Below are 16,137 nucleotides of genomic sequence, written 5' to 3'. Positions count from 1 at the left end.
GAGAGAGAGAGAGAGAGAGAGAGAGAGAGAGAGAGAGAGAGAGAGAGAGAGAGTATACATGTTAGATAAGCATGATGATGTAAGTGTTAAATCACACAGCACGGAGAAGAACGTCCTTCCAAGGTGAACCAATACATACACCCAGGTGTTACTCCTACACATGTACAATGTATGGTTGACACAGTCAGATATCGCTCCTATGATTTGGTACCTTATTTCGTTAATCCCGTTCTACCAACATACAACATTTCAACATGTTTTGCACAACTACACTTACAAGTACAGTTCGTTCAACGAGCAATTGACAGAAACATCACACTACAAAACAGATGCACAGATCACACGTTTGCACATATATACTGCAGCCCCATCGATACGTATACTACCACCAGGTGACGTTGTACAATGTATAATTATGCGGCATCAACATGTTCACGTTAATTAGGTCATATTGTTCGAAAGCACGTCCAATATGTCATCAATTTTGTCTTTATTATTAGATATCCATTTTTCGTTGTATTCCTATTTCACAAGTAGCGTATCAGATTCCGACACAACTGTTGTTTAACGTGGGCAAATAAAAAGTCAGTTCCGGAGGAACGACTTGTTGTCTTATATTGAGGACAATTTCAGTCAATTTAATCTTCAATATCGGTATGCGTACACACATGTTCGTTATATATTTAACAATTTCAATAAACTTAATTGATGACGTCATACTTACGCATCATCGATTTGTGTTTATCAGCAGACTTAAGGCTTCCTCTCAAAGAGATTGAAACATTCTTAAATGACACACATCACTTTTCATATGTATAGCCATCTTGTCAATCATAGTAACGATTATGAATTAATAAGAAATACACATGAACAACTCTACCAACAAAAAATATATTCCTTAGCTTTAAAAAATATAATAACAAATTCCTTTTTCCTAAAGAGGAGTTGAATTGTTGGACATAAGTTTAGATTTAAATAAAACCATTAACAGATGCAAATTTTATATTATCTTACTTATTGATCAACTGACAATTTCATTACAAAAGAAACTAAAAATAATGGCGATATAAAAAGAACGCCTGGATATCACACACAAAGCAGGGATGGAGGGAAAAGTTTCTTTTCACTTGCAAAGCTCTTTTGTGTCTAGAGAATGGGAAAATAGAAATCTACGTCTTTATCTTCTGCTTACGTCTTCTACATGCTTGTATTTTTTTTTTTATTAGATCTTAAAACAATTGTAAAATACATTTCGTTATAAAAGTTTAAACTAAGCAACGCAGAAACGACCACAAACAATGAGATTCAATTATTATATCGTCTCATTGTTGTTTAAATGATAATGTATTTTGTGTTGATTCCAGCAATTGATTATATCATTAAGATATCTTGATTATCCAAAAGACAAAGACATCGTGTGTGTGTGTGTGTACAACTACCAAGAATATAAAGAAAATACTATCAATTGTTTTTGCTGCATGTCATTTTTGGAATTAAACAACACCAATCATGCTCGCCAAAGGCTGATGTGTTAAGGTGATTTCCGAGTTAAAACTACAAAAGATGTATCCATACAAATCGGGTGAGTTAGACTGGGTGCGTAACGACTCTTGCAAAGAAAGCAGCCATCATATAAGGAACAAAGTGAATTGAAAACAGTGCACGTGAAAAACAAACGTGAGGTCCAAGGTCTAGTGGAGGTCATTAACGAGGAAAAGGGAATGTGTTAAGTCTTCGGGATATTATTAATCGATATGGTCAGTTAGTATGATGGAACACACATAGAGATCAGTAGTTTCTAGTTTTGCAGCTGAGCTAAGAGAATGTGAGACAGTGTTAATCTCCCCAGCTGCTAACTATCTGGGAAGAAGAAGCAAACCGGTGGAGCGGAGGAATCTCTGAAAATTAGAAATATAGTACCATCGCGTCCTACCGACCAATTGTGGCCTATGACTGCTGGTGAGGGTGTTTGCATAGGTATCACTATTGCTGTAAACAAGACAGGTGACACGAGTTAATCGGGTATACGCTTTACAATACCACTCATTCCACATAGCATTGCAAACACAACCAGCTTGATGATACAAATGTATGATATGAATAACATGAACTCATCGTTACTTATTGTTTACCGTTATCTTTCATTTTACTTTTAACAAACGTATTGCATAAAACAAACAGGTTCTGGGTCTGAATATCTTATTATGTATGTTGATTATTGATATGATTATCAAACTATTTAAGAAATTATAGATATTTCTTTAGATATACAAGTATATTAGAAGGGGCTTCATGTGCTCATATTCAGGATAATATCGTTTAATATGTTGAAAATATGGGGGATAAAGGGCAAGATAAATCCTGCAATATGTATTAATATTGAATGTACTTACGAGAACTTATATAGTTACACAGGTGAAATTTGATAAGCACGTGTGCGATATACATAGGAGGCGACATGCTTGAAAGATTTCAGCTTTATTGATAAAGTTATTTCATTGTCATACATTCTCCTCAGTTTTTATCGGAATAAATGTAACTTTCGAGTTTATGACATGCACTGTATGTTCATATTATAACGATCAATCTTCAGTGATGTATATACATTTTCATACAAATGTGTTTATATATATATATATATATATTTATTATGACAATGAAGAATATCCTAGAAGGGATGAAAGTACTAAAGACTCTATTCTTTATACAAGTTCGTCATGTTAATGACATATATAACCCGAAGACTATATGTATATTATAAATCAGAAAAATTATCCTTACGGACGACGAAATATTATAAAAAGAAACATTCTCAACAACGAGTCTTTAGTACTTTCATTTCTTCTAGGAGATTCTTATATATATATAAGTTTGGGTAATTTCAAATACGTATACTCAATGTCCCATCGGGCTTAACGTCTGACTGTTTGGCCTATTGGTAATTAATTATTTACATTTGATTCGGGAGAGTTCTGTGATTTAGTTTCTGGTCTTAATTCTTCATAGGGGATATTTTTGGACGTTGTTAACGTTTTTGTTTAATAAAAAATTTCTAACATTTTATTCATTCATAAACAATGATTCATCTACTTCTCAAGAACTTCATACAAGTTCGTCATGCTAATGACATATATAACCCGAATGTTGAAATATTGTAAGATCTTATTTCATACACATGTGTATAATAATGCAGTATTAAATTTAAAACAAGAATGTCGAAAAGTGTCAATAAATTTATAATTATGGGTAATGAGATATTTCGACACTAGAATATATTCTTTCGTTATCAAATAGTGTTATGGCCATGACAATATGGAAAATGCGATAAATATTGGCAAATATGTACCTGTTTGTTTGTACAATGTCGTACGTGGCAAAAGTTTAAAAGTTACCAAAGTGATGAACTCGTCTGTTTTGAAACTTATATTAACTTTTCAAACTCTTAATATATAATGTTGAAACTATAGCATTGGGGTTTATTTTTATCTTAAATAAATCTGGAAGTGTTTTATTTTCAGAACTTGCAAGTATTAACATACAATGTATGATATTTGAAAAATAGATCAGAATGTAGAAGCACAATTATTGATATAACGACACTAGATATATAAAATACAAACCCGTTAGACATGTAAACTGATATATGCGCTACATAGATATGTGTTTATAAATATAAGCTTACAAAATCGTATTATACCATGCAGCCACTAAAACATGTAAAGAGACATTCTCAGGACCAGAAGGTAAATTGATCACAAATTCATAATAAAGAGTATTAGATCACATGTTAAATATGTATATTCAAAGAGAACATACATTATTGTTTATGCATATTAATATAATATATCAATATATTGATAGCATCCTGACACACAGAGCTTTCGTTGTTAATCTTTTTCATCCACGTAAGTGCTAGATTTTATAATTGATTTGAAATAAACAAGCATTCTTTCATATTTTAATTAGCAATGACATAAATATGACAATGGCATGAAGGCTACTAAATTTGGTTGTAAAGTGTTGTTGAATTAAAAAGAAACAAGTCAGGAAAACCATGTTTCATCTACCGTTGCATCCTCTAAAGAAAATTAGAAACGATACTAACCCGATATCCGAACGAGACAAGAAGAAAGCTCTGCGGTCAAATTGAGACTTAATTAATGTTAGTCATTGACATATATAAAGAGTAAAAAAGGTGTTAGTCAGTGTGTTAGTAGATCAGTACACAAACAGTGAACATTGCGTCCTCCATACACACATGCACTTACAGCCAGACATCACCGAAATCCATCATAGACTTCTCACCAACAAATGTAAAGTCTATTTTTGAAATTCGAATTTATGAAAGATTGATGATCTTTCCAGATTTATTTTGTTACGATATGATGATTCCCAAAGCTAGTCTATATCTACAATACGGTTGCTCCTCATCGACATTTCCACGAAAATGCAAATATATCATTTTACGGTCTTACATTTGTGAATTAAGGTATCTGTATATAAAGTATATCTATGACAAGCACTTAATATATTCTGTATGAAATATTTACATTGTTTACAAACTGGAATAGGATTGAAGTTACTATAAATAATTACTTATTTCCTTAAATTAAGCTTTTCTAATCCCCATCTTGATATATTACCCGAACTACATCATAACATGAACAACACTTTTTTTTATCAAGTGTCTTTCAATTCTATTTTTTTCAAAACACGGAAATAAAAATTAACATGAAATAATTATACAATTAAATAATAATTATCATATTCTACAATAAGACAGTTTATTATTTGTTCTAAATATTTCAAGTTTGTTAATCATTGTTAGTAAGTGAAAACTCCAATGCGAGGATGAGCAACCGGAAGCCATGCACAATCTACTCACGTGACATGTTTCCGCTTCCGGAAAACCAGCTGTCCACCAGTTTATACGGTCGCCACATTTATCTCGAGCTATATTCTCTGTCTTGTAGTTGAAATCATTTCATGTTCATGTTTCACTAGATGATTTACAATGACAATTAATTTCTTTTTACCTTTAAAATATATCGCAAAGAAAACAACTTACCTTGTCTGTAAATGGTGCTGATCCAAAGATGGCGTTACCTGTTTTTAATCTCAATATTTCCTTATAATCTTAACAGAACATTTTGAGACAAAAGGGCGTTTTATTTTCTCGATCAGGATTTGTGTTAAAAAATCATCAACAAATAAGGAAACAAAATGAAATATGGACATCTAACAAAGCGAAAAACAACTAATGATTGTTCGAAACCAAGTGTTTTTCAAAAGGTGTGTAACTCAAATTAAACGAAAAATTACATAAATAATAACATATTCTTGTGATTAAAATCATATCAATACAAATAAAATCATAGTAATTCAACTGATTTCTATTTTTTTCTATTTTGAAAGCATAATAAAATATCCTTTATTAATTTTCATTTTTAATCAAAAACTTATTTCTTTAAAATACACGTGAAGTTTGTAAACCTCGTCAGCACTTGTCGATATCATACCGTTGATCAGAAAAGATTACATATAACTAAACAAAATCAAAAATAGAAGAAAATATGGAAATTATCTCATAAATCTTACAACATATTGTAGATAGTGATCCAGTTTGTAATTAATATTTATATTTTTGAATTCAACAAAATGCCGATTGTTGTGCTCTACTTTTATACTATAGACGATAACTGAACACACTGAATACTTACAAATCCTGAAAGAGAAATGTTCTGACCGCATAAACTGGTGTGTGCAGCTGTAGTCAGTCAACAAATTGCTGATAAGACAGTCACGTACATAAACTTTAAAAAGCATGACACACGGCTATACCACATAAGTCTTTCAATACCTGAACGATTGTAAGTGCATGGTCCTATGGAAGAGCGCCCTCGTCCTTCCAGTCCTGACAAAGCAAAATACATATTGAAGTAAAGCAATCAGGGTACAGATGTACAACATTTAAGATTGTTTCAGCTGCCTCGCACTATCCCATGCAGTTTACTGTATTGTTCTATATAAACTTATAAAATCATATAAAATAAACGTACTGTTGAAATATTGTACATGACTAAATGGATGGAAAACACTGTTCTATAATGACACTGGATACATTTACACTGTCTTCGTCTAGCATGCAGTTAACGTATACATACATATATTACACCTGGTCATGGTCTATGAAGGAATGGACCGACATCGGTAGTATAGCATGCGGCAGGTGGTCAGTATAGGAAATTAAGTAATAAGCCAATAGTATGATGGATGGATTCATTACAGGGGGATTTAAAGATGTCCTGTGACGAATTATATAACGAAAGATCAAATCACAACACAAAACGAAGTATGTGTAATAACAGTCGTTCATGCTTAAGTCTGTTCAACGCTCTTAGCCTTGCACCTTTTGAAATTTTGCAAATTAAAATATTAAACTTAAAATTTCAGAGAGACATTTTGATTGTGTATATTACGAACCAAAAATTCTCAGTGCCACAAATAAAGGTATTATGGAATTAATATTTTCCTTTCAGCTTCATTGTATTTTTACATATATCGATATATTCGTATCGGATTGCAATAAGAGTGACATGTCAACATAGTTTAGAGTATCTTTAATATACTAGAATATAAGTGAATGTTGAAACATTTCTATGATCCTGTACAGAAAGGTTAACTTTATATGTACATTGTGAAAGAACTGGTGAACAGTCTAGATATTATTGAAATTCTGCATATATTTCTATTTTTTATTGATAACCTAACTTATTTTGATACATGATTAAGATTTTTAACTAATAAATCGCATGGAGAACAAGCCAAACTGAATGAAGACTCATGGATCATGGTTCATGTTTGTTTATGGAATAATCTTTGATTCTGATATCTTTCAAACCTATAGACGTATAACACATATTGCGATACAGTTGTGGCTGAAATAGACCATATACAAATAATTTAAATCTAATTTATTTGACAATACTGTAGAGAAATGAATTATATTAGATAAAGTTAGGAGTAAGTGTGACATAATTGGTCAGTGTACAGCACGTTCATGAGTATGATTTGTATTCTGATTAATCAAATTTTAACAGGCCACAGTAAAGACATATTATGTATCTTCATTGGCCAAAAATGATGCCTACATCCTACATGTCTTCCATAAAACGAATTGATTAGCAATATCAATCAATCGAAACCTTTCTATATATGTGCAGTTACGTATATAGTCTATATGTAGTTGACAGACCAATGACAATTCTATTTCATTCGTAGAATATACAAACTTTAACAGATGCCTGTATTTAAGTTTAATATAACTTAAACCATGTATAGATGTGTTCCCTCACTATTCACGGTAGAGCCAACAAATGGCTATTTTCCAAAAATGGGGCACCGGGTCTGTTTTCTATAGTATGACGTCACGTCTTGTGCGATAGACCGCACCGTTGCCACATATTGCACAATTCGTAGGACCTTGTAGAAGTATATGGGTTGGCTAGTCACACATTAAAATGAATAATAGACTCCATGTGGCTTGTGCCCATTATGTCATTCTTGGTGATTGACCAGTCAATAAGCAGGCAATTGACCCTTAACTTTGTGCAATATATATGCACAATAAAAAGTGCTTTGTGTTCTAGAAAGGGATAGATTGTCAAGTGTAAATAGTTTTGTTCCAAGTTAATGGTGATCTGAATAATTTACAGATAATTAGTCGTTACCTGATATTATAATGCTATCAAGATTGACAGAAGAGAGATGCTGGTTTACATACCTAACCTTTGGATTATCGTTCGACCCGAAATCTAGCGATGAGAAGTCCTACTCTGATAACGAGCCTACATTAAATATCCTTGTCCCTGTAGATAACAACTCCATCATTTATGAAACACTTAGGTCAACCCATAAGCTCCGATGACTATATCAAATTGGCGAATTATCTAATTATGAAGCTCGATTCGTTGGGTAAATAGGACAACACTTGCTAACAGACTTTCAATAGTTTGGCGTGGGATTAAACTGTAACAAACAACATCGTTTATAAAAAGGACAATATTTGTTAATATGTTTGTAACTTGTCATTGTATATACCCATAGTTGTAATTTGGCTGTCGTTATAAAACGATGTTAGTGCTTTAAAGTAACAAATCAACTTTTCATTTTATTACTGGACACCTTATAAACTTGACCAATATCCATAGTTTTGTCAGGTGGATATATATGCAGGTATAGTATGTGATTTTAAAATATGGAAATATTAATATAATATGACGACAAAAGGGCAAATGAATCTGTCTATCGAAGGAAACACCAAAAATTATAATAAAATCAAAACGCCAGAAAGTACGATTCCCCTTGACCACATGCGGGAACATAACAATTATTTACTTAACTGTTAAAGACTCTTTGATACATGAATCTTCGCAGTATAGACATATTACAGTTTTCAAAATTACAATTTTCTTCTTTTACAAAGCAAATACGAACAAGTATACCATAACGTCAACACAACAGATTCACCTCGGAGGTCAAATTCAGAACAAAAAAACAAAGTCCTAGAATTAAAAAAACCAAGGAATAAATAATAAATCCTTCGTAAACCAAAGGTAAAACCATGTTCTCCCGGGGTGTTTCATGTACCACACAGGCAACCCTACGTGACACCCCTTGAGGCCTAGGCCATAGATCACCAATGATCTATGCAACATTCTCAGTAAATAGACCACACTCTGCAACAGCACAATCTGTCCATACCCGAATTTGGGGAAAAGGCAAGAAAAATCTCAATGCGCAGGGTAAGATTAATGAATGTTCAAACCCGATACTTGCTGATCGCTTGATATAAATAAGCTGGTTCCAATGGTTACGATTTTTTAGTTTTATTCCTGTTTCCCCAATAAACGAGATTTAACGCTAGTAAAATTATTGTCATCAAGTGTATAAAGAAGACAGATGATACTTTTTGCATGTTAAGCAAGTAAGTGTCAAGGATTCAATCTTGTACAGTTTGTGTAAACTAAGTTTTAATTTGCGAGTATTAAAATAAAGACCATAGGTCACCGTTCCAAGACAAAATCAAGCCGGAAATGGGGAACCAAGAAGTTAACAACAACAACAGAAATATATAAATTAAACCTCTTCTATAAAACAACGGCAAACTAGATGCCCGAAGTCTGATGTTAATATGAAACGAATATATCTCCAGCAACTATCAAACTGATACAATTTGTTCCTTTTTGTAACACTCTGAATGTGCGCTACCAGGTACTGAATGTGAGCTGCCAGTTTGAGTTTATTAACACTTACAGTTATGCCACTAATTTATGATTCAATCACTAAATCATTGGTTTCCAATTTGAATAGAAAAAATATTCAGTAAAGGTGTATTGTTAAATCAAAATTGCAGATGTTTGTTAAAACGTTATTTGTGCAATGATAGAAAATTTGAGATCACGTGATATTATTGTTTACATCAAATTGTTGTTGTCCTTATCTAGGTGGCAGAAAACGTAAGCCTTACAAGCATGTAATACGTGCTTGGGTACTAAACCAAATGTTACTTCCTACCTCTTATATACTCAGTCCGCAGTCTGCCATGGCGTCGTCTCAAAGCTGCCATTACATTACATGGTGATCAAATGAAATTGCTTACCACTTTAATGACAGATAATGTGTACTCTGTACAACAACATCGATCCTCGGGCAGGAACGATACAATCAAAATAAAGTTGTCAGTGCAATGACTATAGTGAATGAGGAGACCATCAATACTTTGGCAGGTGGTCGTAACTGTATACCAGATCATGACATACAACAGACTTGCACACACAATCTCTCTACAATAACGTTATGTTCATAGTTACAATGCCATACACAAACATACAGGTACCATGTACCTCACTCTGACATGCATACCTTTCACAAATCTCATTGTATTCATTTTTTGTGTCTATATGGAGCTATGTATAACAAATTACTGAATAGAAACAGTTCCTGAAATAAAACAAGAGGCACATGGGCCTTAACAGTCACCTGAGTCCGACAGTATTATTTTTTTGCTGTGGAGATAATGATGTCAATCAACCCTACCAAAATTTGAGTAAAAAAAAAGTTAAGCATAACTTGAAGTTAAGTTTGTCATGACAATGGACGATCATTCCTAGACCCAGTTTCAGTTAATTCGGCCTATTAGAACTTGATTAAATAGTGTGTTTTTTTAAATGGCAGCCATGGCGGCCATATTCGATTTCTGATGGACTTGAAAACCCCATTTTGCCAGGACCATGATTTGATCATTCCTACCAAGTTTCAGTTAAATAGGCCCAGTTAAACGTGACTTTCAGTTTGTAATAGTTTTTTCTAAATGGCTGCCGTAGTGGCCATTTGGGATTTCTGATCGACCAGAAAAATAACATCACTTTGTCGGGACCACGAGTTGATTATTCCTACCAAGGTTCAGTTAAATCAGCCCAGTAGAACTTGACTTTAAGTTTGAAATAGCTTTTCAAAATGGCGGCCTTGGCGGCTATATTGGATTTCTGATCGAACCAAAAAAAACACACTTGGTCAAGGAGTTATCAGTAACATTCCTATGAAGTATTAATGAAATCCCTTTGACAGTGTTTTAGCTTCAGACGGACGACGCACGACGGACGACGACGGACGAAGACGGATAGCAAAAGGTCACTCGAGCTAAAGCTCAGGTGACCTAAAAAGCTGTAAAACAAGTCTGAACTATATCTGTAACAAACCCAAGTAAGGCTGATGGAAATTAGGTTATATACACGTGATAACTTAATTTAACTGTTATCATATACGTGGAGTATCTGAAGCATAGATTTGTATGATTTGATGTGTCCATTCATTGTCTACGGTACCCCATCCAATTTATCAAACCTCACATTGTGTTGTATTGTATCATTGTCAATAACCTAATACCTATCAGGATGTCTTTGATAAGTTGGGAAACGTACACGAACACACACTTAATGATAGGGTCTCCACAGAATACATGTTTCATTGACTTTAAGTAATTCATATGTCAGTTTCATCAATGCAACAGTGTCTGCATTAAGCATTTATCTGTTATTTTAATGCCTTCAACAGATACATATCCATACATAAGCATTGTTTTTCACCCAAAAAGACTAAGACATTATTACTTAGGACTTTGGTTTGTTGATAACATCTTTCATATAAAAAGGTAGGGTAAACCATCATGATTTATGTAAACTGAATCAACACATATTTTGAAAACAAAAAATAACCATTATTGCCCCTTCTAGCTCCAATTGTAAGACTTAATACATTCGTTATTTCCAGCACTATGAGTTCATAGGTATTTAGAAACATACTACAAACAGTCCATCGGATAGGAATGTAATTTTGAATACTGTATCACATATATAGTAAATTGTTTTTTTAATTTTATCATTTAAATTAAAAAATTGTTATAAAAAATGTCATATTTAGTCATACTTACTACCAGTACTTACGTTGGCTCTGCAAAGGACATCCATTGACTTCAACATAAAATCTTGACGTATTACTCACGTTCTTTGACTCCAAGACTCTGACCCAGAGGTCGGCGGTACCAATGGACTGTAGGGGTTGGCACTCCAGTGACGTTACACACAAGTGTAACTGTCTCACCCTCTCGAGCAACAATATCACGTGTGGACGCCTCGTCGATTATCCGCGGAGGCACTAAAATCAACAACGATGACACTATTAGTTTGAAATAAAACATGGAAGCAACATTATCATTTACAAGATGTTAAGGAACCCTGTACAACTGCCTTAAATGTAACCATACAGGGAAGGCTCGTTTCCTCGTAACCTGGGTAGGTGTATCCACACTGTTCCCGGTGTGAGATATCCTTGTCCCGTCAACAATGCATTTAGCCTGTAATATCAACAACACACTTTGTATATGATATGGTGAACAAGGTAAGAGAAAAATAATCATTAAGCCCATTGAGGTGAGATTTAGGAAACATTTTTAAGTTGCCAAACACACGGCCAATCCTCGTTATTGGAAACTGAAGAATCTCGGGTTGAGATTCATATTTCTCCCCCCTAAAGAGATGATATATTCTAGGCATGGCTATGGCTTTAATGTTTCATTCCCGAGCAGAAAACAATACCTTGTGGAATCAGGATTCGAACCCTGGCCCTCGCATCTTTATACTGTCGCTTTAACCAAATGCATTATCTGGTGAACTGAATCACTCTGGCGCAGTTGCGCGACAGTTAAAATAAACATTAATGAGCTTTTTCTATTTGTATGAAAACCTACAGTGGAATTCTCTAGTGTTTTGGCTGCAGTTGGACAGGGATCCTTAAATTGTTTTCTTGGTCCATTGTCTCACATGCATTATGAGTATTTTATATTTCAGGTACAAACAAAGGCCAGAGGCCAGCACCCATTCGAAGATCTCTAATATTTGCTTAAAATAAAACAAAATACAGTTAAGAATGCTGCAATATCACAGATAATAGCAGCAAACGAGTCGTACACTGAGGGCCTGTTAGAGTTAAGAATGTAGTTTACATTCAGTGAATTCATTTGTAGTTTATTGAATATGTCGCAGACAATGTAGTGTACTGCCGGTCATTGTCGGTATAGTGTATTTATGTGTAGTGTATTGAGTATATTATATATAATGTTAACCGTATATTTGTGTGTAATAAAAAGGATAAACACTTTGTTTCGAAAACGAAAGCTTTTCCAGAAATTACATTTCACGCCATGCATTTGTCGCCTGCATACAAAACCTTAGTTCTTAACTGAACTATTTATTCATGTAAAAACTTAATAAATCGAAGATAGTAAGAGTTGTAGTTGGAATTATGGTTGAGAAAGTTTGACCTCCAGCACTGTCTAAAAGATGAAACCTTTCACGCATTATACAACATCCAAATTGACATGTACACATTCCACAGACTGTAATTATAAATAAATAAATAAAGACCACCAAGAGATTTTAACCAAACTGTGTGTCTTATTTGACGAAGAATATTTACTGCAATTATTTTATTCTGCTTAATTAAGATAGTTCCAGCAGCCAAGATAATTACAGCTGTATTTGCAGTGTTGTTGAGGGGACCATCCTGGCAAAAAACAATGAATCACATTTTTGACACATCTAGAAACGCATGGAGAATTTCACCAACGATCGAATTGTTTAAAAGATATCTGGTTATCATCTCTGAGGATGAAACTGAGCTCGTTATCGGTATAATTTGTGATTACCAATCACATACCGTTCTCTTTGCTATGAAGGAAAAATGACAGGGGGAAATGTAATTCATAATCCAGTGTAATACTAGGAAATTGGGGTCATGTAGAATGCAAATAACACAGGAAATATCTCGTAAATCCATCATAAATTAAGTCTAATAAATATGATTAGTAAGCCATGTATTTTTCATAAAGAAATTTAACGGAGCCGCCTAAAGAGGTGAGAGAAATACCACACTTCGACCATTCATAACAAACCAAAACACCAGATGTTACATGTTTTGGGATCGTTTAGTACAATGGATGAGCCTATATACCACTCGTCACAGTATCTGTACGACGGTATCAAATACAGCTAATGTACATAATTGGTCATTTAGGCGTGGAATGTATTCCAGAGAACCAGAGAGATACTCGACCAATTATGTGTCATTGTCGTATTCGTGCATAACGTTTTTACACGCCGTCCCCTTAAAACCGCATTTTCTATACCAACGCACATGTTATGACGCTGTTTTATACAGCTAGCCTCTGTTCTGTCGCTTTATTTAATTTGATAGTTGTAATTTGTTACAGAGGATTCTACCAAATATCAAACACCCTATCAATTATTCTTCAGCGAAAGTTTTATATTAGCTAGGGAAAGCCCTTGTGAGTTGCTGCGCCTGGAAGGACGACTTAGAAATGTCTGTGCATCTCACTTTACAAATGAAATGTGATGTGCACGGTATTGGATTTGTTTGCGTCTTAGATACAAAATAACAGACATTACAGTTACTTTAAAATAGAATATGAAGGTACAGACTGCGTTAAAATGTAGTTTATAAAATGAAGTCAATGTTAATTCGGTTCAGATAATATTTCCGCATTTCCACTATTCTAGTCTCGTATACATTGCATTAAGTTATTATAAAGACAGATAATTGAAGGTGTGTTATGTCGGTACCTACCTAGAACGTATAAAACAACATTTTTTGTTTTGATTGGGTCTGTGTTTATTTGGCATGTGTAGCGGCCCCGGTCTGAGTATCGCACTTCGTGTATGAGCAGATTCCAGTCTTTGGTGTACGGACGCTCAACGCTGATCCGGTCGTCGTCAATTATTCTTTGGATTTCAAACGTGAGAAGCGTTGACCACTGGTCGGTCCACACAACCTGAAATAATAAATTATTCAATCTGTTTAAAATTCCCTTTTCCGTATAATTGTATTAAATAATATCAGTTTAACGGGAAACGGTGTTTGGGATATCGGATAAAGAGCTATGCCAATAGATCAATGGTATTTATTTCGTTATAAAATTAGATTACATGAGTGATTTTTATAGATTATTACACTGTATTTTCTGAGTTTGTCGTGAGAACAATTTTCTCCAAGTAGGTGGATAAAATCGAGAGGTCACCGCAGGAGGTCTCGAGATTTCATCTACGTGCGAGCAATGAGAAAATTGTACGGATACTATTTCCGGTTTCGGACGTCATCTGGCGCGAGCAGACGTTCGTTTTTGAAAACACACGTTCCCAAGTGCTGGGGAATGGACAAATCCGTTCTCAAGTTGTTCTCAAGTTGTTCTCAAGTCGTTCTCAACTTCTTCTCATACTGACAACCAATGATAATGAATTATCATGTTACCGGTATATGTAGGTGGTATAAAGTAGTATATAGATGCTAATAACACGGAACCAAATATCACCAGTTTGTAGAGTACAGATCAAAGACACCATCGTTCCTACAGGTGAAACTCATGAATCCAGTCCACTTGTGAAGCAGACAGTTAATGGTACAGCGTCAGGGCTTAGGGGAAAATTAGCATTAGTCATACGCGGTTACAGATGACTGTTTTAATAACAAGAATGCCGATGAATAATAATCATTTTATTGCATCATTTGTCCATTTTGTCCATTCAGGACTCATCAGTGCCACTAAATGCCAAAAGAACTGAATTATGTGTCTAAAGTTCTCCGCAATATCTGCAGAGATACAGTGCGATGAGAAATGTACCTTTATAACGTTAACTTTTACAACTTTTGTCTTCAACATGCAGTTTTCTTACAATGTAGGCTTGTACCTCATGTAGATCATGTCAGAAGAAGGTCCAGTTGACGTATTCCGAAACATACGGAGATATATCTCAAAATCAGACCCCTTGGACAAAACAATACATACAAAGAAAGATAAAAACTATCTCCGGAAAGATAGGTGTATTCATCAGAAAAAATATAAATTATCAAAGACCTAGGAGATACTAACCAGATTATACCCCAATTGGTTACAAGTGATCACACTTTATTTAAATGATATGTTTACGGTTACTACAGTTCTACGATGTAACAGTCAACCATTCTTTTGAGATTTACATGCAAATCCTGTTTTTCTAAGCATTAAAGAAACATAACAGATACAGGATAATTTTAAACATAGATGCATTCTGGTGGGAAATAAACGGTGGTCAGGATTGTATATCGGCTAATTTCCAAACTCCACTGAAGAAAACAAAATGTCTACAATGACAATAGATACGCTTAATGTGTCTTAGATCCTTGTTAATCTACACATTTTCCTACATTGTAAGTTAGACCGGAGACATCTTGAAGGACTCCACCTGTGGTTTAGGAATGATTACCTTTCAGGAGTACCTAGTTTTGTACATTGTTGATGTGATTTCATGAGTTTTAGTTGAGTTTCGAGATCTCTTTAGTTGTTGTTATTTTCGAGTTTTAATTCGCGCGGTTATGCAAGTGAAAATATGGTTTCTCTGGAACATTCTCGATACATTCTAACGTTATTGGAGAAGCAATAACTTAATTTAATGGCAATATCATTATAATTTTACAATGACACCAAATGCCATGCATCACTTAAAAAGAGTTTCATATCCGCTATTT

General features: G+C 34.1%; 1 protein-coding gene across 4 annotated transcripts in view; it reads right to left on the bottom strand.

Moving 5' to 3' along the window:
• The window catches only part of LOC110462076 (protein CEPU-1-like), a 152,581-nt gene that overhangs the window by 11,464 nt on the left and 124,980 nt on the right, over window positions 1-16,137 (bottom strand). For 2 of the 4 annotated variants that reach the window (XM_021515925.1, XM_021515994.1), the window contains exons 3-7: window positions 14,203-14,407; window positions 11,563-11,715; window positions 5,861-5,914; window positions 1,921-1,989; window positions 725-763 (exon numbers count right to left, since the gene is read on the bottom strand). In XM_021515925.1, coding sequence (XP_021371600.1) covers window positions 725-763; window positions 1,921-1,989; window positions 5,861-5,914; window positions 11,563-11,715; window positions 14,203-14,407 — 520 coding nt within the window. The remainder of the gene's footprint in view (window positions 1-724; window positions 764-1,920; window positions 1,990-5,860; window positions 5,915-11,562; window positions 11,716-14,202; window positions 14,408-16,137) is intronic. The other 2 variants (XM_021516061.1, XM_021516143.1) reach the window with 2 other exon arrangements.

Source organism: Mizuhopecten yessoensis, unplaced genomic scaffold (genome assembly GCF_002113885.1).
Source record: "Mizuhopecten yessoensis strain PY_sf001 unplaced genomic scaffold, ASM211388v2 scaffold207, whole genome shotgun sequence".
NCBI classification, from domain to species: domain Eukaryota; kingdom Metazoa; phylum Mollusca; class Bivalvia; order Pectinida; family Pectinidae; genus Mizuhopecten; species Mizuhopecten yessoensis.
The sequence above is the reverse complement of the archived record's forward strand: the minus strand, read 5'-3'. Positions and strand labels throughout refer to the sequence as shown.